General features: G+C 57.0%; 3 protein-coding genes across 4 annotated transcripts in view; 2 read left to right on the top strand and 1 right to left on the bottom strand.

Moving 5' to 3' along the window:
* The window catches only part of STX8 (syntaxin 8), a 95,185-nt gene extending 90,871 nt beyond the window's left edge, over window positions 1-4,314 (top strand). The window contains exon 8 of the mRNA XM_068654844.1: window positions 3,244-4,314. Coding sequence (XP_068510945.1) covers window positions 3,244-3,311 — 68 coding nt within the window. The 3' untranslated portion in view covers window positions 3,312-4,314. The remainder of the gene's footprint in view (window positions 1-3,243) is intronic.
* ARHGAP44 (Rho GTPase activating protein 44) overlaps window positions 1-22,364 on the top strand; it is a 288,621-nt gene that overhangs the window by 163,395 nt on the left and 102,862 nt on the right. The window lies entirely within an intron of this gene.
* NTN1 (netrin 1) overlaps window positions 6,861-22,364 on the bottom strand; it is an 84,895-nt gene continuing 69,391 nt past the window's right edge. For both annotated transcript variants that reach the window (XM_068654999.1, XM_068654998.1), the window contains 2 exons: window positions 16,878-16,952; window positions 6,861-10,343 (listed from right to left, as the gene is read on the bottom strand). In XM_068654999.1, coding sequence (XP_068511100.1) covers window positions 10,015-10,343; window positions 16,878-16,952 — 404 coding nt within the window. In that variant the 3' untranslated portion in view covers window positions 6,861-10,014. The remainder of the gene's footprint in view (window positions 10,344-16,877; window positions 16,953-22,364) is intronic.

Here is a 22,364-nt window from a genome sequence, read left to right as displayed (position 1 = left end):
CGCGGCTGTGGGGCAGGCAGGGTTGGGAGGAAGGGAGGAAATGAAATGACTTACTGGGCTGTCGTCTGCCGCAGTGCTGTTTGTGGTCCCTGAGGACAGCTGGCAGCACACCAGAGTGCCCGGGCTGTAAGTGTGGTCCCGTTCCCAGCAGGGATTTTGGCACCCCGACGTTCCCCCTGCCCGGCTGGCGCCCTGCGGCACGGTCCTGGGCCATTGACTGCATCTGTGCCCATCGTTAACCCCTGGAAGAGACAGCGCGAGCTGGGGCTGAAAACTCATTCCCTGGGTGCCCAAACCCCTGCGGCGCTGCGGGAAGGGCCTCGGGCAGCCATGGGGGCAGCAAGGAAGGGGCAGGGGAAGGGGAATTTGGACTGAATTGCACTGAAACAACGGCACGGCCTCGAGCTCTGCGGCACGTGGAGCTTCGAGAGCCTCCTCCAAGTGCCCCAGCCCATGGCCACGACTGCGCCCAGGCTCCTGCCGTTGCTCCTCACCTTCCCCTGCAGCACGTTTCCGAGCGTTTCTGTCGCTTCTCCTTCGTGCAGGGAGCTGGTTCTTGCTGCCGCTGCTCTCCGACTCCCCTTGGCTTTGTTGGTGGCTTTGATTCGTGAACTTTCCTTTGAGGAGCTCTTGTCGAGGGGACTGTTTGTGTTTCATGGGGCTTGAGCAAAGAAAGGCAAAGCAGGCAGGGAATCCAGAACGCATAATTACTGTCAGGTCCTATCTGCAGTTTTGGGTAGGAAAGCATGCTGCGCGCTGTGAAACACCCAAGTTTCAAGCCTCAGATCCTTCTAATCTGTTATTCTGTAGTATAGGAAAAAATACAATGTGCGTAACATCTGGTCTCTATCATGCAAGAGGTACTTTGAAATTTGTACGCTATTGCCAATTTACGTTGTCCTATTCTTCTTGTGCATACTGTGAGGATCAGATAAGCCTTTAATGCTGGCTGGTTTCTGATTTACGCTGCGCTGCCACGTGCCATCTCTGCTTCCCCGTCTCTCATGTGGGGAGTAAAATACTTGACCACTGCCTTTGGAAACAGAAAAGTGGCTCCAGGTTTTTAATACCAGTCTCTTTCCAGGAAAAAGATGAAGTTTCTTTCATTTTGCTGTCCTGCTGTTGGTGCCCTACCCATTCTCTCGAGTTTCCTATTCATTCTGCCCCTGCCCATTAGCCAGACTTTATTAGTCCCCCACCTTCCCTGGTTCCTGCTGTGTAATAATTCTGGTTTATGTGGAGTTTTTCTTGGGAGTCGTCAAAGAATAATTATGCCCCATTAACTCGACTCCGTATCGTTACTAATTCACACCTTTGGAGTGTTTTCCAAGAAACCGATCTCGGTTGTCTCTTAATTGCTGAAGTCCATAAACTGTTACACTGAAACTGCACAAAGGATTTGCACCCTCTAAAACTTTCCCCTCCAGTGCAAAACATAACAGAGAAGGTGAATGCAGAAGCTTAATCACATCTTGCTTCTTCCTTATTTAAGCAGGCTGTTTGCTTCCAGCCTCGCTGAGTACCTCAAAACGCACATTAAGATGTAAGAGCACAGAGCCGAGCAGTGCAGTAAAAGCAGAGATGGTGTTAGCACAGTGTCAGTGCAGCAGGCTGTGCTGATGGGTGAGTTGGAGGTGGTGGGTGGGCTACGCCTGAGCTCAATGCCGGCATCTCAGCCCTGCCGGGGGGTGGGAGCGAGTCACCCGCTCGTGGTCCAGCTCCCCGCTGGTTCCTGCACGCCTGGATCACGCTGCTGGGCGGGGGCAGAAAGCAGCAGCAACAGCCAAACGTTTTTAGGAGCCCATTCCCTGTTCAGTGTGATTAACGCAGTGTTATCCAGGTAAAGCCCGTGCTGCAGCATCATCTGTGTTCAGGCACGGTGTCCCCGGGGGCCGTAGCGGCAGCCCATGGGCTGTCCCCGCTGCAGCCGTGCCCCGCTCGCTGCCCCCCCGCCTGCAGCTGGGCAGAAGAGGAGGAGTTGTGGTGGTGGCAACTCTGCTGCGCTGGAAAAAAATCACGGACCCCTGGCACAGAAAGCGTTTCTGCACAGAAAACATGACACTATTTACAAAAAGCGATGTCTAATATCCTTTTCCAGCTTGGAAAGAGGAGTTTATTTTAATACATCCTTTCTTAATTGCCATGAGCTGGACTTGTAAATATTGTAAGTGGTTGAGTAATAGTCATCTGTTAGCGGACCAAGCGAAGGGACATTTTTTCCGCTCTTGGAGCCCTAACATATTCCCACAGCTCTGGCAGGACAGCGCCGAGCAGATACCAGCACAAACAGCTGATATCTAAAAGGTAGCTCAGCCCCGGGGGAAGCGCAGCGCCGCTGCCCTGGGGGCCGTGCCCGTGCCAGGCCTTGACTTTTGGGGCTCTTGGTGCCTGGGAGGCGGTGGCACCCAGTCTGCTTTCAGGAGAGCGTTTCTGCCTGTCCCCTCCAGCCCGGCTGCCCAGATGGGCTTTCCTCTGGGCTGTGGCAGGGCAGTGTCCAGGCGGTGAGCCCCGTACCACGGGCACCGAGCGGCTCTGCGCGGCGCTGGGGCTGCGGGGAGCCCACCTGGGTGCTCTGCTGCTAATGTGCCCCTCGTAACACCAGCCTTCTGCTGAGCTAATAAATAGTCATGCGGATTGGTGAGATTGAATTAGTCGTGAGAATATCAGCCGGGAGGGCTGGGCACCCCATGGGGGCAGAGCACCGCCCCGCTCCCTCACGTGCTGCTTGGGGCTTGTTTCCTGAAGCCAGGTACACGCGTCCCCAAACGCGCTGCTTCTGCTGTGCAGATCGTTCTGCCTGGATGTGGGAGTAGTTTGTATTGGAAACAATTTCCTGATGCAATTTGGGTTTCCTTCTGAATAATCCTTTCCCCAGTGGGATGGTGGAGAGGGATTCTAGAAGAGCTTCACTGTGCTTGCAGTGCATTAAACCTGCCCCTTCATTTTTGCAAGGCAGATGTTGAAGTAGGAAGATACTCCGCAGGCACAGCGAAAACTGAATTTGGGGGTCAGTTGGGGAGGAACTGCTCTGCCAGTGGGGCTGTCGGGTTCGGGCTGCGGTGCAGGTGATCGGCGTGCGAGGGTCTGGTGGGGCGGTGAGGAAGGGCTCTCATGCAGTGAGCGTGGGGGAAAATCTGTCTGAGCTGGGAGGGGGAGCAGGACGGGGAGGAAGAGTTTAATTGCAAAAGACCAATTGTAAAAGATGAAGGCAGCAACCTTAACGCGTTGTTTCATCTTTTCCAGGAATGCTGGTGGTAATTGTGTTGCTGCTGATTGCAATTGCTGTGGTTGCTGTCTGGCCAACAAAGTAAGGCGAACGTGGGGCCCATTTGAGCTGCTGCTCACCAGCTGAGCATGGACGACTCCACAGAAGAGACCAACTTTGTGCAAAGCCCTTATGTGTTTTCAATAAACTCCACAGTGTTAGAATGAAGCTGTGTCCGGCAGACATCCGTTCCTTCATTCGGTGCACAGCTGAAGAGTGCTGCCTGGTTTGGAGGGTTTGAACTTGAAAAGGACTCTTCCTACCTTGATTTCACGTTCTGGGAGGATGCAGCTGGCAGTGCCTCCACGGCTAAGCAGGCGGTGATGGTGGCTCGCTCCCTGCCCCTCTGCTGCTCTGCTGGGCGGCCGCTTGTCCCAGGGGCTTTGACATGCTGCCAGCTGTGAAGGTGAGGCTGGGGAGGACACCAGCGGCTCCTGTGCTTTCTGATACCTTTCTCCAGACTGAAAACTCTTACTGTTTTTCAAGGCATACGTGTTTTAGGGAATGCATGCATGTAGCTCGCAGCGGGATGGGGAGCGTGAGGGCAGGCGTAGCCCTGCGGGGAAGCGCTGCTCCCGAGCGCAGGAACCCAGATGAGCTGCTCCGAAATGGCCACGAGTGAGTCAGCCTTTGGCCGCTGGGGGAGAATTATCGGTGTTGATCTCTGCAGATAGAAATGTAAACAGCAGCAGGGCTTTAACACAACCAGGTGCGTAAGCGTGGAAAACCTTGCCCAAAATGCGCTCATGGGGAAGGAGCGCTCTCCACGTGCTCTGCCTTGCTCGGGGCAGCCTCCGCCTGACCGCAGGAGATGCGCTGCTGTTAACGTACTAATTTCAGCAGCTGAGATCTGCCTCTTTCTTTTATAACTTTCCACACACTGTTAATACTGAAGGGAAGGATTGCCTATTAAAAACTAATGAAAAAGAAGTATTGAACGCTCACTTCTGGCCAAAAAAATCATTATTTTGTTACATGCGCCAATTTGATTTCCGAATTGATAGAGCAAGCAATAACTGTTGAATAAAAGCTGATCCATTTCTATACAATTCATCTGCCTGGCGTTTCAACGTTTCCTGTCATCTCGTGTTACAGGCGAGTGATTTCACTCACACTTCCAGCACCTCAGAGCCGGTTCTGAGAAGGAAAGAAGTGGCTCTGTGTATCTCGACACACATCCTGCGGCTCTGTAATGACTGCCAGCCCTGGGTCCCCCCTCACGGCGGTGGGAGACGTGCTCTGGGGGCTCCGAGCTGCCCCTTTCGCCCTCCCCTCCGCACCCAGAGGTGCCGCGGGTGCAGCGCTGCGCTGGGAGTGGGGACACAGGGCTGGCACTGTGCAGCCCCCCGGGGCACAAAGCCATCCCCTCTTCCCTGCTCGGTTTCCCCATCCTTTGGCTGGGGCTCGGGCACTGACCTCTTGGGAAGTGTGTGCAGATCTGCAGGTCTGAGCGCAGAACTGCTCTCATTAAATCCTTGCAGCTGGAGCTGAGGCTCCAGGATCCGACCTGGAAAGGGCAGCGTGCGATGGTTCTGCTGGAAGCAGGCAGCGGATTCACAGAGCTGCCGAGCACCCACCAAATGCATCTGTTGCTGATGGGTAGGAACTGTTCCCGGGGGCTGAAAAGCCCCAGCACTTTGCCCTTTCCTGCCTGTGCTCCGGGGACCAGCACAGGGCAGGTGGAGCTCGGAGCTCTGCGGGAAACAGCCCAGGAGCTGCAGCGTGGCACGGGCAGGGGGCTTGGAAAATCCCCTCCTGAGTGAGGGGCTGCCGGGGAGACCCGTGCCCCCAGTGGGATTCCCGGTTTTGGGGCAAGGCCAGGTGTGCCCCGCTGGCTTCCTGGGCTCTGCACACAGGTGGAAATTTGGGTTTGGGCTTCGAGGTGGGTAACAGCATCTGTTCTGCCTGCAAGGTGAGATTTTGGAGCGGTGCCTGTTAGTGCGAAGGAGCAGAGTCCCTCACACGTCTCCATGTGCTTTGCTGGAGAAAATCCTTGAAGTCCTTTAGAAGTCCAGTCCAGGTTGTTCTGTTTTGCTTGTTTTCCCTCGCAAAGATGCTTCATATTACAACCTTCAAAGGAGGGATGGAAAAAAAAAAATAGTTCTACTTTCTTGTGGTTTCCAAAAGGACACAACAGGTTTTTGATTAGTTTATTGCTTGATCTCAGTAGAAATGGAGCTTTAAGCAAGGCTGTCCCAGCTGGAAAGGAGCAGCAGGGAGCTTTGGAGACGTCTCCAGCACCCGTGCGCTCCCGCGGTGCTGGCGGGGGGGGAGCTGGGTGCCAAACCTGCCCCGCTGGGCTCTGCTGGCAGCGGCACAGCTCAGTGCATCACGACGAGCCTGCGGACTGGGCTTTCTGGTTAAAACTGCACTTTACAGAGGGAATTAAGGCTTTATTTAAACTCCCAGGATGGGCAGAATGGATTCATAATTCATCCTGATCAATGGGACAGTGACTTTGGGTCGATAGAGGCTTTAAAAAAGATGTTTTCTGGTCTGTTTTGTCCTCAAACACATTTTTCTGTTGGTGCATGGGAAGGTGGGAACACGAGGATTGCTCTGCTGAAGCGTCTAACAAAGGGATTCTGAGGTTTGCCCTTTAGGTAACATTTAACGTGTCATGTGGGTGAGGAGCTTTATTAAAAAGAAGCGGATTTGGCAGCGCTCTGCTGTGCGTGGAGCGCTTTTCTGTCTCCTGGCTCCACAAAAGAAGGAAGGTTGAAACAGCGGAGCAGCTCATGGCAGCCCCGGAGCCAGCGGGGTTGGGAAGCCGGGGTCGTGGGGCTCTGTCACGTTGTCACTGCCCCACTGTCACCCCCCTGCCCTGGGGTCCCGGCACGGGGCGTGTGGTGCTTGGGGTTTCCCCATGCCCGCGGGGTGCAGCGGGTGCTGCGGTTGCACCTTTTTGGGTGCCCTCGTTCCTGGAGCCGCACCGAGCGCCCTGCTGCAGATGCCGCGAGCGCGGCGCTCGCCGGGGACCAGGCTGAGCCCTGGGGATCGCCGGCGGGGCTGGGAAATCCATTTGCTCCTCTGCAAAGCCGCCGAGAGCCCCGGGGCGGAGTTGGGGGCACTGCTGACCCATTTGTCCCTGCAATAAAGATCTGAGATTTCTGACCTCGGAGATGTTTTCGAATTAATAAATTATCGGAGACACTGAGAGCGTGGGTCACGCGGGCTGACCCCTCTGCCGTTTGCAGCACCTTTTGCCCGTGTTTTTCTCTCTGGAAGCATTTTGCTGCCTTGTTCCCACTGCGCCCTCCCTCTGCCAGCACTCCGGCTGCTGGGGCTGAAAATCCCATAGCTGGGGGAGCAAAGGGGGGCCCTGAGAACGGCCCTCGGGCTGGCAGCCCCCCCATAGCCCTGTCCCTGTCCCCATCCCCGCACCTGGCCCTCGATCCTGCTCCTGGTGCTGGACGAGGGTCCCGCAGGTGTCAGCACCCAAAGGCACCCCCAGGGACCCGGTCCCATGTGCCCGGGGAGCCCGCGGCACCCCTGCTGCCCCCGGGGGTGCTGGGGGTGCCGGGGGGGGTTCAGCAGCCCCTGCACAGAGCGGGGCCCCTTGGGGCAGAAGGAAGCAGAGGAGCATGGAGATGGGTTCGGTTTACAAGAGTTTATTCAACTGGTTCTGACTTTAGTTCTACCGCGTGGGTGCTGAACAGTTACAAGCTCTTTCGGGATCAATTACAGCCAATCTAACGAAACAGACAAAGAAAAAAAAAAAAAGAAATAATTCAGAAAAACAATAAGAAAATCCACAACTTTTTCACGTGTCATTAAATATATTCATATATAATAACCATAATATATTAGTATGCATTGTAAAGAAACATCGCCCAAAGCCGTATGCAATGGTCATAACTAAACAACATTTACAATTCAAGATATTAACAGAAATAACAAAAAAAAATAAAACAAAACCAAAACAAACAAAAAAAAAAAACAACGAACACAGGTTTTGTGACGGGTCTGGGTGACTGGAGAGGAGCGGGTGTGCGGGGGGGACGGACACGACGAGACGAACAAAAACGAGACGAAACGACTCCTGTTGGGTGCTACCGTCGAGTGATGATTGTTTTGGCATTTCAGCTGCTTTCCGATCTTGCGCTGAAGGCGCCGCAGCCCCTTTGCCCCGTCCCAGCCCCTGCTCGTGCCCCCCCAGCTCTTTGTCACCTCCTTGGCCGTGGGATGGGGGCGGTTCGCAGGGGCCGAGGCGTGGGGCGCGCAGGGCAGGCAGTGGGTGGGCGCTGCGGTTCCTGGGGGTTATTGTGGGGTTTCCTCGTTGCCCACCCCGACTGCTGCACCCCTGGCCGTGGCGGTGATGCTTAGGAGTGAGATCTGGTCCCCGCTGGGTGATGAGGTCCCCTTCCCCCCCTGGGACGTCCTGGAGCGGGGGAGGCTGCGGGGAGCAGCTGCATCCCCAGACGCCCCGAAATTGGGGCATCCCGAGGGGAAGCACACCAGTTGCACCAGCTGCTCCAGCAGGTCGGGCTTACTGGGAGCATGGATGGAGCGACTCCGCTCCTGTTGGTGAGCGCAGAACTCCTGCAGCCACCTCGGAGCAGGCTGGCAGTGGGATGGGGACAGGGGCTTGGTGTCCCCGAGCTGCTCTCACCCTGTGCAAGCCCCGTTCCCGATCTGCTGGGCTTGGCAGGCAGCGGGCACGTGGCGTTTCCCCTGCTGCCTCCCGAACACCAGCGTCAGTGAAAGGGCCGGGGCTCATCCCCAGGGGGGTGCTGGGGGGCACCCGGCGCTCACCGGGCTTGGGAAGATGCTGAGGGAGCGCGGGGTGTGTGGTGTGGGCAGCCCCAAGTCCCCTGACCTCACCTTCCCACTGTAAGGGGGAAGAAGAGATTTGGGGCTGGATCCGGCTGCTTTGGGGCTGTTGGGAGCAGTGCGGTCACCTGTGGCTCGTCCTGGCTAAACAGGGACCAGGCTGCCCCAGGCGTCCCCTGATGCCGGCTGGAGGAGTGCATCCAGCCCGGCTTTGGGGCTTCAGGCCTCCACTTGGACACCGAAGCTCAGATTTTGTCTTTTTTGGTGGCTTGGGTTCCCTCGGCTGCAAATCTGCTGCCTGTCCTTGAGCCCTGAAGTGAGGAGGACCGAGTCTGCCCGGAGTAAGGAGGGGGCAGCTGTGGCTTGGTGGGGTGGGTGCCTTGGTGCCCCTGAATTTCCCGGTACCCCAGTTCATTTCTGTGGGGCTGTGCGACGGGGGGGGGCTCTGCAGAGCTCGCGCCCTCCCTGCCGTGGCTCCAGCACGTGGCACTGGCCGGGGCTTCCCTGGGAGCCCTCCCCTTTACACCTATTTACATGGCTGCCTCGCTTTATGGTAGTTTATGTCATTATATAAATATTGTCAATTGCTATAAAACAAGGCAAAACCACTGGAAAATGTCATAAAATGGATGTTTCCAAGTTTCCTAAAAGGAAAAATAGCAGGGAGGTTTTGCTTTTCGGAGCAACTTCAATGTTTGCTTCTCCTCCAGGTACCTGGCCTGCCCTCCCCGCCTTTCCACCCCGGCTCTTGCTGCCACGGGGGCTCGGGCTGGGTGCCGAGCAGCTCAGCACCCTGTCTGCCCGCACCCTGCCCCTGGGGGCCCCTGGGGTTGGAGATGGAGACGATGCAGCCACTGCCTGGCTTCAGACGTGAGAGGTTATGTTGGGAACACCATTCCCCCTGGGCTGATCAGCTCCTCTCGCCCCGTGGAAGGGGAAGAGCAACCCAGGGAGCTGGGTGGGCCAGACCTTGCGCCCAGCCCCGTGGGGCAGGCAGAGCCTTGGCACCGCTGTCCTGCCTCCCCGCATCCCCAGGGGGCACCTACCAGGGGCAGCCGGCGGCTCCTGAGGGAGCGGGGGCAGCACCACGGTGCTTTTGGGGGCTTTTTGGGGTGCTTTTGGGGGCTGAGGCTGGAGCTCAGCTGGGGGCTCAGCTCCCAGCATGTCCTGAGGGCGGCAGCAGAAGGGCCATGAAGGTATCGGGGTGGCCATGGCTGGAGGCTGCGGTTACACTGGGGTGAGGTTTTTCAGAGCACCTACGGGATGCCAATTTTTTTGTTTGTTTTTCTGGGTGTTTCCTGGGGTTATGAACTCCTTGAGTGGGAAGCTGTGGCCAGGAGGGGAGCAGGGCACCCAAGTGGCAGTCGCTGCCTCAGGTGGTGCTCGCTCAGTGCCCGTGGGTGGGGGACCTGGTGCTGTGGGATCAGCACACGGAGCCCTCGTCCTGCCCCAGGCCGTGCACCGTGGGGGAGCATCGAGGCCGAGCCCTGGCACAACCCGCACCGTCTGGTCCTCAGTGCTGAGCCTCTGCTTCGGTTCTTCTGAGGTTCTTCTGAGGTTCAATCTCATCTCACTGTGTGTATTTTGGGGAGGGGAGCTCATCTCCAGCATCACTGTTGATTTGTTTCTTGCAGCCTCGGTGTTCCCAGCCCGGTGTCAGCAGCCGTAAGCAGTTCGGTGTCTCCGGATCCTCCAGCCCAGGGGCAGCATCAGCAGCGCCACACACCTGCATCCCCCCTCCTCTCACGATGGTGTTTAATTGCCACGTCTGTGGTTTTGCCGTTGGTGGTTTGTTGTGTTGTTTTCTTTTTTCCTTTTTTATCCTGGGATGTGAGGTGCCCGCCCGGCACGGCCGTGCCCCCCAGCACACGGTGCCGCAGCTTTCCCCCGCGCCGGCCCTGCCCGCCCCAGCCCTACACAAAGCAGCATGCACACTCAGACTCTCACTCTCGCGCGCTCCATCGCCTTCTCCTCCTTTAGGCTTTCTTACACTTGCCCTTCTTCTCCCGCTGCTGGAACTTCCTGAGCCGCCGGGCCCACGTATCCCGCCACTGGATCACCAGGCTGGTTTTGTCCGCAATGATGCCGCTCTGGTCGGGAGAGTCCTCGTTGTTGCCCAGCAGCAGGTACTTCTTCATGGGCTTGATTTTGGGGCACTTGCAGGCTATGTCCTTGGAGTGGATCCACAGGGTCTGGTCTCCGCGCCGTATCCGGTTGCTGCCTTGTTTGTAGACGGAGATGATGTTGACCGTGAACTTCCACCAGTCGGCATTTTTTTCCGCTTTCAGGATGTGGATCTGGACAGCTGGAGAAAAAAAAGGCAGGAGGAGAGAGGAAAAGATGTTGCAGCTCGTGCTGGTGGGAAGGGAATGAATTCAGAGTCCTACCTAACGGCGTGTGAGAGGAAAAGGGAGCGCCCAACGGGGTGGTTGTGTGAAGAAAACCTCTGGCCCCGGGGGGTTCACCAAGAGCAGCAGCCGGTGCTGGTGGCAGAGGGGCCGCAGCTGCCAGGAGCAAGGCCCCTGGGTCCCCCCGGGCAGGGGCACGGCTGCCCCATGGACCACAGGGCTGTATGGGGGTGGCCAGGAGCTGCCCTACCCATGGCAGGGGCCTCTTTCTCCTGCTCACATCCTAGAGATGTGCCAGGGGCCAGCAGGATGTGGCCATGAAGCGAGCAGGGATGGGGCAGCTCCCCAGGGCTGCTTGTGCAGCGCTGCCTCCACCGTCTGCCCCGGCACCTGCAAAGTTTTTAAGCCATCAAGAAACTCTTTCAGAATGAGGTGGACCCATGGTTGCCAGACTCTGCCTCTTCTGTGTGCTGCCTCCTGCTCGCACAGAGCTGTGAGCGAAGCACTCGAGGGTGAGGATCGGGGCTGATTTCAGAAGCCCCTGGAGCCGGTTCGGTTTTGTCCCAAGAGGCAGCCCCAGGCTGGCCCAGGTGGCCCTGAACAGATTGGGGTGACCTCTGCCAGCCTTCCTCCTCCTCCTCTTCCTCCTCCATCCCTGCTGGCCACGTCCATGCCTTCCGGGTGCTTGCTGCCTCCCATAAACACGCCGGTTCTGCAGACGGGGGTCCCAGCCCCAGGGAAGGACGGGGACACGTGTCCCCACGAGGCCAGCGGAGCGCTTGGCCCTGCCGCTGGGGAGGAAGAGGAGGCGCAGGGCTGGAGGCAGCTCCTGGTGCGCAGCCTCCTGCAGCTGCCCACAAACCTCCGCCCGCTGCCTCCGGCGGGGTTAAACACTTCCAGGAAAATGGCATCATCACCGGGCAGCAGCCACACAGCCCTCGCGTTTATTCACTAATTATGAGGCGAGGGGCACGGGGAGCAGTGGGGACGGAGGGGACGCCGCCGGCCGAGGCTCCAACACTGGCCGGGAGCTGGGGGAGGTGGCACCGCTGGGACTGGCGCGTGCAGGAGGCGCAGCCCTGCTGCATTCTGCCTTTTCCTCTCCAGTCCAACCACAAAATGCTTTTTGACCGAACCTTTGAGCCTTTCCTCTTTTTTCCACCTCCCTTCCAGCCCTGGCACAGTCTCTGCCCACCCCCTCTGCCCACCTCTCCCAGAAACTGACCCCATCCCAGATGGGTGCGGTCCCGAGGGCAAAAACAGGGGGAAACAGGCTCAACAAAACAGAGAGAAAAAAAAAAAAAAAAAAGAAAAAAAAAAAAAAAAGAAAAAAAGACAAAAACGGGCAAAAATCTTAGATTTGCCTTGTTAACAGATGAATTTTGCACCCACAGATCAGCTGCACGTCAGCATCCCCCTTGCTCTAAAGCTGCAGCGTGCAGACTGATTTCCAGCTAGGAAGGGCAGGGGGCTGCAGGGCTGCACAGCCCAGCAATGCTTTTTAACACATTACAAAATATATGTGTTTTTTTTTTTTCTTTTTCTTTCAGAGCATGTCACGGATGCCAGATGCTTTCATTAAGAAAAAAAAAAAAAAAAAGGGAGAGAGAGAAGAAAGAAAACAACCCTAAGCTCTGACCATGTATTTCCCAGTCTGGTGTGAAGGTAACAAAATGTGAAGATTAGCCAATTTTTATTTTTTGGAAACAAATCTTTCCAAAAAAGCTTAAACCTTTGACCTGCCTGGGTCCACACTGACAAAATGGAGAAAATGAATGAAAAGGAACCGGAGAGAGGTGGTTACAGGAAACTCCGCTCTAACATACACAGTCTGTATTTTTTTGATGTCAGGGCCCCGTCTTTTTTTTTTTTTTTTTCCCCTTTATTAATGAAGTGGAAGGAGTGAAAGCTTAGGTGAAGGCTTGGCTGGCAACGTTGCAGCTGTGTTCCCTGACAGCAAGTTTTATGCCCTCAAACTCTGCGTCTAGGACACGCGGCTTGCCCAGAGCCGGAGCCCCCGAGCTGCTGCCTGCAGGACAGCCGAGCTCCGGTTTGGGTCCAACCCTGTGGGCTCAGGGGTTTGCAGCACCCCTGGAGAAGCCTCGGTGGTCTCAGAGCTGAAGCTCGGGGTGAATTGCCCAGGGGTTTTGGAGGCTGGGGACTCCATCATCTCCCAAGGGGTGCTGGAGATGCCAGGAGGAGGTTTGGCAGCTCCTAGGCTGGCTCCATCCCTCCGCCTGGAAAATCCCATGGGATTCAGGCATCTGGGGGGCTCACTGCCCTGAGGCTGGCTTCAACCCGTGGGGTTGTCCTTCTCCTGCCTCCCTCCTAAGCAATGCTCTCTGCTCACTTGGCTTTGCCCACATCACTCTGCGGTGGGCAAACAGCGCTCACGGTGCTGCCACGCGAGCCCTCCGAGGCCAGGGCAGCCCAGGGAAGGTGCTGGGGGCGAGGAGCTGCCTGGCTCTCAACCCTTAGTCCTGCTCTGCCCCACTGCCAGCAGCGATGCTGAGCTGCAAATCCCACCAGGGAGGCACCTCGCCAACCGCATTCCCCAGCGTGGTGCACGGGAGGCTGTCCCCACCCCGGGCTTCTTTCTAAGAAAAGGTGCCCGAGGTTCCTGGGGCTGCGGGAAGGGCAGGAGGGTCCCAGTGCCACCGGGCAGTGCCACCAGCACGGCTCAGCCCCAGCCCTGGTGATGCCCAGCGGCTCCGAGCCCTGGCTGGAGGTGCCAACCACAAGAAAGCGCCAGGGACTGGCTGCTGCCGATGGAAGCAGGGGGAGGAGGATGCGATGATTTAGGAAGCTGACCCCAAACTATCCAAACTGCACGTCCGAGGATAGCCACATAAAGGCTGAAAGAAAATCAGCACCCCCAGAGCGTTTGGAGACCATGAGTCAGGGGACCAAAATTAGGAGATTGCAGAATAATAGTGAAGCTGAAAAAAATCTTTTTTTTTTTTTTTCCTTAATTTACTTTTAGAGTTTATCTTAAACTTCTTTCTTTCCTGCTTGGCCCTGCCGAGGCAGACCTGGGACTGGGCTACGTGGACAAACCCAAAGCATCCTACATGTAGGCACAGGGCACCCTACACACAGGCAGAGCATCCTACACAGATCCCCCAGAACATCCTGCACACAGCCCCAGGAGCTGGAGCCTGGCAGAGCCGCCACTGACCACGAGTGCTGCTGAGCCAGGGCAGTGCCTGAGGGAGCGCAGGGATGGCAGTTTGGGGATGGAAAGCACTGGGTCCTCCCCCACTGGAGCAAAGTGCTATTTTTTTATTATTTTTTAATTTATTTGGCACGCGGCGCTGCTCTTTGCCTGTTCTGGTTGCCAATTTCCTACCGGTTTAATATCGGAGATTTATGACCCTTAATCCCGGCCAGGCGCGTTCCCCTTCCCAGGGCCACATCCGAGCCCAGGGATGCAGTTTTGGGGCGGGATGTCCCAGCCCTTCGTGGCCACACCAGGGTCAGGGGGTCCATCCCTTACCATGCTGCAAGCCGTGGGGTTTTTACGTGCACTCGGGTTTCCCCCCGCGTTTCATTTCGGAGCTGCCTTTTGAAAACACATTCTGCTTTTTTCCACCGGCCCCTGCCAAGCTGCCTCTCGACAAAGGGGGTGACTAAGTGGAGTCTCTGTGAAAGGAAGGATTTTTTTCCAAGAAAGGGCGAAGTGAGCAGATGAGCTCACCTTTCAGCCCAGGATGTGCGCCCACCACCCCCAGGCAGGGAGCTGCTGCCCAGCAAAACGCCCCAGCATCGATGGTGCAGGATCTGGCCCTGCAGAAGTAAAGGGATCTGGGGATCGGAGTGGGGGGATATTGGGATTAAAAAGGGCAGGGTTTGCTTACTGCAGCCTCCCACCTGGCTGAGATTAACCACAGAGCCTGGAGAAGGGGGAAAGCCCCCAGATGGGGCTGGAAGCAGAGGCGCTGAGCGAGTGAGGGATGCTCCCGACAGACACCCGGCAGCGGAGGGGCTGCAGGCAGCAGCGCCAATCACCCTTTCTAATAAAAATAACCCCCTTTCCAGAGCAGAAATAAGAGTGCTTTGGGGTCACGGGGGACATCTCCATCCTCCTGCAGCAAAGCTGTGCTGCAGAGGGGCACAGCCGCGATGCACAGCAATGCTCCCCACTCCCCCAGCTCTGTGCTGGGCTGATTTTTACTGCCCAGAGCAGCAGCACCTGTCCCCAGCTCCTTGGGAGCTGAGCGACCCCTGCGCTCTGCCAGGCAGCCCAAATAAACCCGGACAGGGATTTTCTGTTTCTGCTGTTGTCTGAACCCCCCCCCCCCCCCCCGAAATCTCCCAGCCTGCCCTCTCCATGCACTGTTTCACTCCAAATATTTGCACCGAATTGATCTTGCGGGAAAGAGCCCAATTTAAAAAAAAAGAAAAAGAAAAAAGCAACAATACCAAAAACAAACAGATAAGAAAAATAAATAAGGGAAAATATCCCCTTTGAATCCCTGAATGAACGAGGGAGCTAAAAAGCCCCATTGAGGAGCGCGGGGCGGATGATAGCTTCCCGATTGAGCCTGCGGGAGAAGTAACTCTGTTCAAGCTAATTAGGGCCTTTTAGGACATTCAGCGTGGCGATGCTGGCGTAACGGTGAGGAAAAGAGCCTCCTAATTGGCTTCCTGCTGGGGTGTCAGTCAGAAAGTCTTTATTATCCCCCCTTGTGCACCTTTTCAACCCTTTCTTCCCTCCTGGCTCTGCCGAAGGCACAGACTACAGGCACAGCACAGGGGTTGTGCTGCAGCATCACTTATCCTGCAGCATCACACATCCCACGGCATCGCTTATCCCATAGCATCAGTCATCCCACAGCGCTGCGTACCCTGAAGCACTGCTTATCCCATAGCATCACTTATCCTGCAGCATCGATTGTCCCATAGCATCACTTATCCCACAGCATCGCTTAGCCCATAGCATCTCTTGTCCCATAGCACAACTTATCCCATGGCATCATTTATCCTGCAGCATCGCTTATCCCATAGCCTCAGTCATCCCATAGCGATGCCTAACCTGCAGCATTGCTTATCCCATACCATTGTTTATCCCATGGCATCATCTACCCTGCAGGATTATTTATCCCATGGCATCTCCTACCCTGCAACATCACACTTCCCCTCCCTGGCCAGGCTGCTTTGCTCTTTGCTCTGGAAAAAGTGAATCTGCTGTGGCCATCTTCTGTATGGGACCATCCCAGTGTCCCCACCTGGAACCAACTCCCCCAGGCAGGCAGCTTTGGCCACTTTTCCTTCTGAAGCAGCACTTTTGCTTGATAACACACACCAGAAAGCCTCTTTCCAGCACCCTTCTTCCTGTGCACTGCTCTGTGGGTTTTCTCATGTCCCGTATAGGCTCCTGAGATGCCTTCCTCTCACCAGGTCTCATGAGGCTGCTAAAGCCCAGAGCCCACCTTACAGCCACAAACAAAACCAAGCTCAACCTTTCACCCAAGCATGGGAGAGCCAACACAGCTCAGGTGGGAAATGTGGCTCCAGTTCTCTGCATTTACCTCTTTTCCTCATCCAAACACCCGTGGCCGATCTGAATCAGCCCAACAAAGACAGACTCACTCCCTGCAAATGTCCTCCAGCCAAGTGGCTGCAAATGCACCAGTGTGAGCTCAACTCCTACAGGACACGGGAGAAGCAGGGTGGGGAAATAAAATAGTGCCAGTGCCATGTGTGGGAAACGTGGTTGTGCCTATCATCCAGCGGAGAATCCACCTGTGGGCAACCCAATGCCTGTAACAGGGTGGTGTTGAGCATCGCTCCTGGCATGGGATTCAGATATTTGCCTCCAAGCCCAGTGCCTTGCCCCAGTTCTTGGGGAGCCCCTGGGGCATCCCTGCGGGCAGGGGCTCGCATGGAGGAAGGCACGTGGAGGCTGATGAATGGGAATTTGTTCTGCTGGCACCACCACGCCCCCGGCATGCTGAGCTGCTGCCGTGAGTGTGCCTGGGGAGGGAAGAGGAACCTGCACTGCAGGGCTCTGTGATGCTGATGGGATGGGGCTTTTTGCATTGCAGGTTGGGGGAAATAATATCTATAGGGATAGATGCACACCCACACTTATATACACGTGTATATACATATATAGCATATATTCCTCTGCTCCAGTTTTTGCAGGTGAGCCCTGTTCCCAGTGCTGGGGATGCCGTGAGGGGTCACCTGCCCAGGGCCTCCCTGACCACCTCCTCCATGGAGCCACCGGTGAGCACTTGGGCCCGACCCCGCTGGGAATGAGCTGGGAGAACAGGGCTGGGCATCTCCATAGCCCTGCAGACACCTGGGCACAAAGACACCCGGCCCGGGGCTTGGGGCTGTCCCAACACCTGTGTGGGGCCGAGGGTTTTACATGCAGGACACTGCTCCGCCAAGCGCTCCCAGCCAGACCAGAGGCAAACCCCAAAGTGCCGCAGCCCGGGAAGGGGCCGGGACGGATGTGCAAGGGCTTGGCGAGGGCAACTCACCGTAGTCTTTCTTGCAATACTTCTTCATGTTGATCTTCAGCTTCCCCTTGGAGGCTTTGCAGTATGAGTCACAGTCTGCAGGGGAGAGAGGGGGAGGGCAAGAAAACATTAACAAAACAAATTAGCCTTAAAATGAAGAAAAGGCTGGGGGGGTGGAGTGGGGGGGGAGGGAGGACGGCTCAAAGCCGCAGCCTGCGGTGAATGCGCAGCGTGCCTGTGATATCCATCTGCCAGGCCCCCGTTGGGTCGTCTAACGGGGCTTTGAGAAAACCCTTCCTTTCTAAAGAAAGCTGCTCACAAAGGCAGCGTCTTCTGCGCCTCCCCCAGCCCGGCTTCCCTGGCCTCCTCTGTCTTCCTGGGAGACCCTGGGGCCTCCCTTATTGTGCCACCCAGGGCTTTTGAGAGCCACACAAATTCCCCCTGTTCTCCAGCTCCGTGCTGGAGCCTGCCCGGAGCCCACAGAGGCCCCATTGTCACCCCTAACCCGGGCCGGTGTCAGCCTTTGGCATTCATTGCCGAGAGATTCGGGCTGGGGTCACCCTCTGACAATGCGGGTCAGAGAGGAAATTAGCAGCCCATGAAGCATTAGCAAAGCCTTTTGGTGTCCACTCTAGTGAAGTGTGCAAATAAAATGCCCCAGTAGGAACGCTCCGCTCCCAATGGGCCCCACCGCTGTGACACGATGGCTGCGCGCGGGCGGCCCGGCGGGAGCTGGCACCGCGGCCTGGAGCTGGGCCACGCGGCCGCGGGGGCACCGGGACCCCTGGGGCACTGCTTGGCATGGGGTGAGGTTGGGCAGCATCGTGGTGGTGATGACCCGGTGGCACCGTGGCCTGGCGATGGCGTGGTGACAGGGGATGTGACATGAGGGAGTAGGCCCCAGCATCATGGCTGGCCAGTGGACATGCTGTCTGTGCACAGCCCGTGGCTCCTGGCCACCGATGGGTGCTGCAGGCAGGCCCTCAGCACTAGGGCAAAGCCTGTGGTCAGGAGAAAACGGGACACATTGGCCCCAGTGGGACAGCAATGGTGCTCGGGTTCCTCCACCTCTCCTGACTGCATGTGGCTTCCCCACTGCTGCTGCATGTGGCATGGGACCAGCTGAGCTGCCACCAAGCAGCCCCAAGGCTCGGTGAGCAGGACAGGTGCTGTCAGTGGGGCAGGGCTGGCACCCCATGGGCAGTGGGTGCTGGACAGCCCCGCTGTGCCCCACACCACGTCAGCTGCACCAGAAACAGGCATATACAAAGCCCCGAGCTCCCCAAGGCTGTCCTCCAGCAGGCTGCGATCCACAGCCCCAGGGAGGAGCCGTGCAGTGTGCCCCCATGTCCCCCACCACACAGCTGTGTCACACCAGGCTGCACGCACCCAGGCCCAGCACTCAGGGCCCCGTTCCTCCTGTCCCACAGGAGCACAAGCAAGAGGCAGGTCCAAGAACTGACATGAAGCGGGCTGGGAGGAGAAACTGAGGCACGGAGACAGAGGTGGCAGCATGGCTGTAGCACTTCTCAGTGATATATCTGGATATTGGCTATTGCATAAAATATGGAATGGGTATTTCATCAGCACTGAGCTGAGGGGTTGTGGATTTGCTAACAAGGCCCTGGCCACGCCTGTCTGTCAGGGTGCTGCTGCAGGCCACGGCTGCCTGGTGTCACTGAGCCCAGGGAACAGAACTGTTCCTGACCCAGCTCACTGGCAAGCTGCCCCCAGCCATAAACATAGAAAGAAAAGACAATAAAAGAAATAAATGTGAGTGCCACAGCCTAGCAACCCGTGAGCCTTTCCCTTGCATGCTGAGCGGGGACGGATAGGTGACCAGCCACAGGGCGGCTTTGCAGGGCAGCCAGCACTGTCACAGCAGTGTGGCTGTGGTAATCACAAGGACGAGAGCCTGATTGTCCTCTGGCACAGAAATGGTGCAGCTCTATAAACATGCATCCCTCCTGCTGCATCGCTGAAGGGGATGGCGCAGTACAGCTCTGCAGAGAGAGGGACCAGGACAGGGACAACAGCCAGGAGCCCCTGGCCCCAAACCCCAAACCTCTTCAGCAGCCTCTTCCCATGGAAGCATCCCCAGCCGCACCTGAGCTCCCCCATTCGTCTGCTCCCACCACAATATTCCCACTCTGTCCAAGGATGCAGACCCACACAACAGCTCCCCAAAATGGGTGAAGCCACCCAGTGCCAGCAGAGCCCTGAACGTGCTCTTGCTGGCACCAGCCCTGCTCTGCCTTTCTCCTTCCCCTTCACTCAACCCCACAGGCTGCTTTAAATTGAGCTTGCTGTGGCCAGAGCCATCTGGTGTAGATCAGCGTGACTCCCCTAGGGTGAGTGATCTGCCCCGCTTCATTGCCTCCCTGTGGGGGCTGCTCCTGGGCCATGTGCAGCTCCCCAGGGCCTCTCTGGGACCAAACTTAACACCTACACGAAGCCTCCAGTTTGTGTCCCCAGCAGTGCTGCAGGTGGGGGTGATACTGCCTGCTCACTGCTTGCTCAAGGTAAATGCATGGAGGGGGTGCCGCAGGTCATCACGTCCTAGCCCCTGGCCAAGACGTGCTGCTGCCATCAGGGGACATCCCGGCAGCTGGGGACCCGCCGGCGGAGCAGCCGGTCCCCTGATGGAAGGGGGCAGCAGAGGCTGGGGCAGCGGGGGCTGCTTCGAGGGGAGGAGAGGTGTGATGTGCCCATGGCTGGAGGGCTGCACGTGCTCCTGTGGCAACCCATGCACCTGTACGTGGGATGCACTTGTTACGCGAGACTCCTGCAGGACTTGTCTCTGAATCCTTCCCCGCTTCAAGCCTACAGAGTCCCAGGGCTTTTGTGGGACCCCGATGCCTCTCCAAGTCCCTCCTAACCTGTGTCTGGGGGACTGGGACAGCCCCAGCACAGCGGTGCGGGAGCACTGGCGCACTGTGATACAGGCACCATCCTGCTCCCAGTTCTCTCCTTCCTGCATGGCAAAAGTACTTCCATGCGAAACCCTGTTTTAGCGATGCAAACCCAAAGCACAGCCAGATATAAACACTTTGGCCGTGACTTTGGGAACCAAAGCACTTCTCTTCTACATTTAATCCTTTATTATATATCTGTTATTTCAAAAAATGAAGATTGCATCACGTGCCTTTCCTATTCCAGCTCCAAATCCTTGCAACCAGAACCAGAGAGACCCAGAAGCTTAGCAGAGGACACGGCCCTCCCACACCCTGTGGTGCTTCTCCCACCAAGTGATGCTTCTCCTGCACCGCCGAGCGGTGCTGCCGCTCCCGAAGCACTGCAAACCACAGGGGCCGCATCCTGCACCACCCCGCCGGGTCCCCAGGGCTGGGAACAACCAGGCACCTCCCGGCGAGGAAGCCCAAACTTTCTGAGTTTCACAGATAAATAACAAGCAGGGAAAGCGGCTGCAGGCTGCTCGCGAGGGCCGGGAGCAGGTGGCGGGCGGCTGTTTCGTGTCCGTGGCAGCTTAGTAAAACGTGTCAGCAGAGCGTTCAGCAGCTTTGCAGCTCAGCCCATCCCCTTGATATAACTAATTCTCTGGCTGAGCAAAGAGTTTTCACAGCTAAACACCTTCGTTTTGCTTAATTCTTTTTCTTGTTCTTTTTTTTTTTTAAGTTGCATTTATTTTATTTTCTTAAATTTTCTTCGTTTTGAGGGGGTTGCTTTAGCAGTGCATGGCTGGGGCTGTCTGCACAAGACCAAAAGCTGTGGAAGAGCCCAGCACCGGGGTCCTGCTTGCCCCCTGCTATCACACACCCCCTGACCGGGTCCGGGCCCGCTGGCTGCCCCTGGGGCCGGGTGGGATGAAGGCGCCAGGGCTCGGCGCTGCCTGCCCCGGGAGCAGACACACGGGGTTGCAACTTGCTGCGCTTGCAGTTCCCAACCGATCGCTAAGCCTCTGCGAAAGCCACATGTCGGGAACGGAAATGAAAGGCCCCTTGGTTCTGACATGATAGAGCGATTAAAGCCACATTTCTTGGCCCGGGTACCTAACTCAAAACGCAGATATAAGGCTTCGATCCCCCAGGGGATTTGGATTTCTAATCCCAATTTATACAGCTAAATTCCAATTGATTTCCCCCAGGTAAGGCCCTAAATACCTTTGCGGGCTGACGTCCAGTGTGGAGGTGTCGTGGCTCAGGAGGGAATCCCCAGCCTTGACAGCCTGGCTGTGACACTTCCGTGGCTTAGGAGGGACACTTGTCCCCCTTCTGCACACTCCTGAGGGGCCGCGGGTCTTGCTGGGGCTCTGGGGTGGGTTCACGGTGTCCCCGTGTCCTCTTTGCATCGGGTGGGATGGGAGAGTGTGCTGTGGCCTAGCTTCAAAATGATGGTGTGGGTCCAAACATCAAATCCCAAATTGTGGGACAGAGCAGGGCTGGGAAATTTGGAGACCAGTGGAAATTGGCCAGAAATCTTCTGCTGGGTGATTCTGGGGCACTGCAGCACCCCTGCGAGGACCAGTGCCTGAGCTGCCCCTTGCACTGGGGCTGCTGGGGGCAGTGACCGTGGGGAATGTGGCCACATCTTGGTCCTTGCTTCCTCCAGGCCAACCCGTGCTTGGAAAGGCCAGCTCCGCTGCAGGGTGGTTAAAATTCCCCTCCACAGATGTCCCAGACCTGCAGCCCAGCACTTGCACTGCTGCTTCCTCCTCTTTTTGACCAGCCCCTGGGGCTGGGGGGGCTCTGCCCACACTTGTGGGATGCGGCTGTCATCTCTGCACTAAAATCCATGCCCAGGGATGGACGTAAAACCCTCCCTGCCCAGGGGATGGAGGTGGATGGCTCACTGCCACGGCTCTGTGGGCTCTGGCAGCTGAAGATGCACCCCGAGGGGTTGGGGAACCCCAGCACTCGGATGCGGTCCATGCCCAGCGTCAATGATGACCTCGAGCAAAGCCTTGCTACGGCTGCTGTCTGTGTCAAGAGGTTTCCTGAGCCCATCCAGCACCCACAAAACTCTTCAGGTGCTCTGTCCTGTGCTCCCATGGGATGCCTGGCCCTGCAGGGCTTTGCACTGCCATCACCAAGGGCTCCCCCCAGCCCCTTGGCTTGCAGAAATAAATCTCCAGCCCTTCTTGCAGGCAGCAGCTTCAGCTGGAGGATGAGCTTGCTGAGAGGCAGTGTGTGAGGGGGGAGCCAGCCTCTGGGCAGGGGCGGAGGCATCGTCCCTGCTCCTTGGCTGGATGAGTGCTCAGGCGGGTGCTTGGTGTGCCCGAAGGGAGGAAAACATTTCTAGGAGCCATCCCACAGCATCCCCAAGGCTGGTGGAAGCTGAGCTGTAGGAACTCGGGAGCTCCCAGGTGATGAAGTGCAATCCAAGACCAGGCAGCAGCAGGACAGGAGATGGTGATGCTGTGCTGGGGCTGGTGCTGAGTGTTTTCAGTGCCTTTGGCTCCCGGACTCCTGGACATTTCCCTGGATGACCATGAAATCCTGGTTCGCTTCCTCCAGCTTTGAAGCTGCCCATTGCTTCCACCCCAGATAA

The sequence above is a fragment of the Anas acuta genome, chromosome 18 (genome assembly GCF_963932015.1).
Source record: "Anas acuta chromosome 18, bAnaAcu1.1, whole genome shotgun sequence".
NCBI lineage: Eukaryota > Metazoa > Chordata > Aves > Anseriformes > Anatidae > Anas > Anas acuta.
Note: the sequence above shows the minus strand (reverse complement) of the source record. Positions and strands in the feature narration are given on the sequence as shown.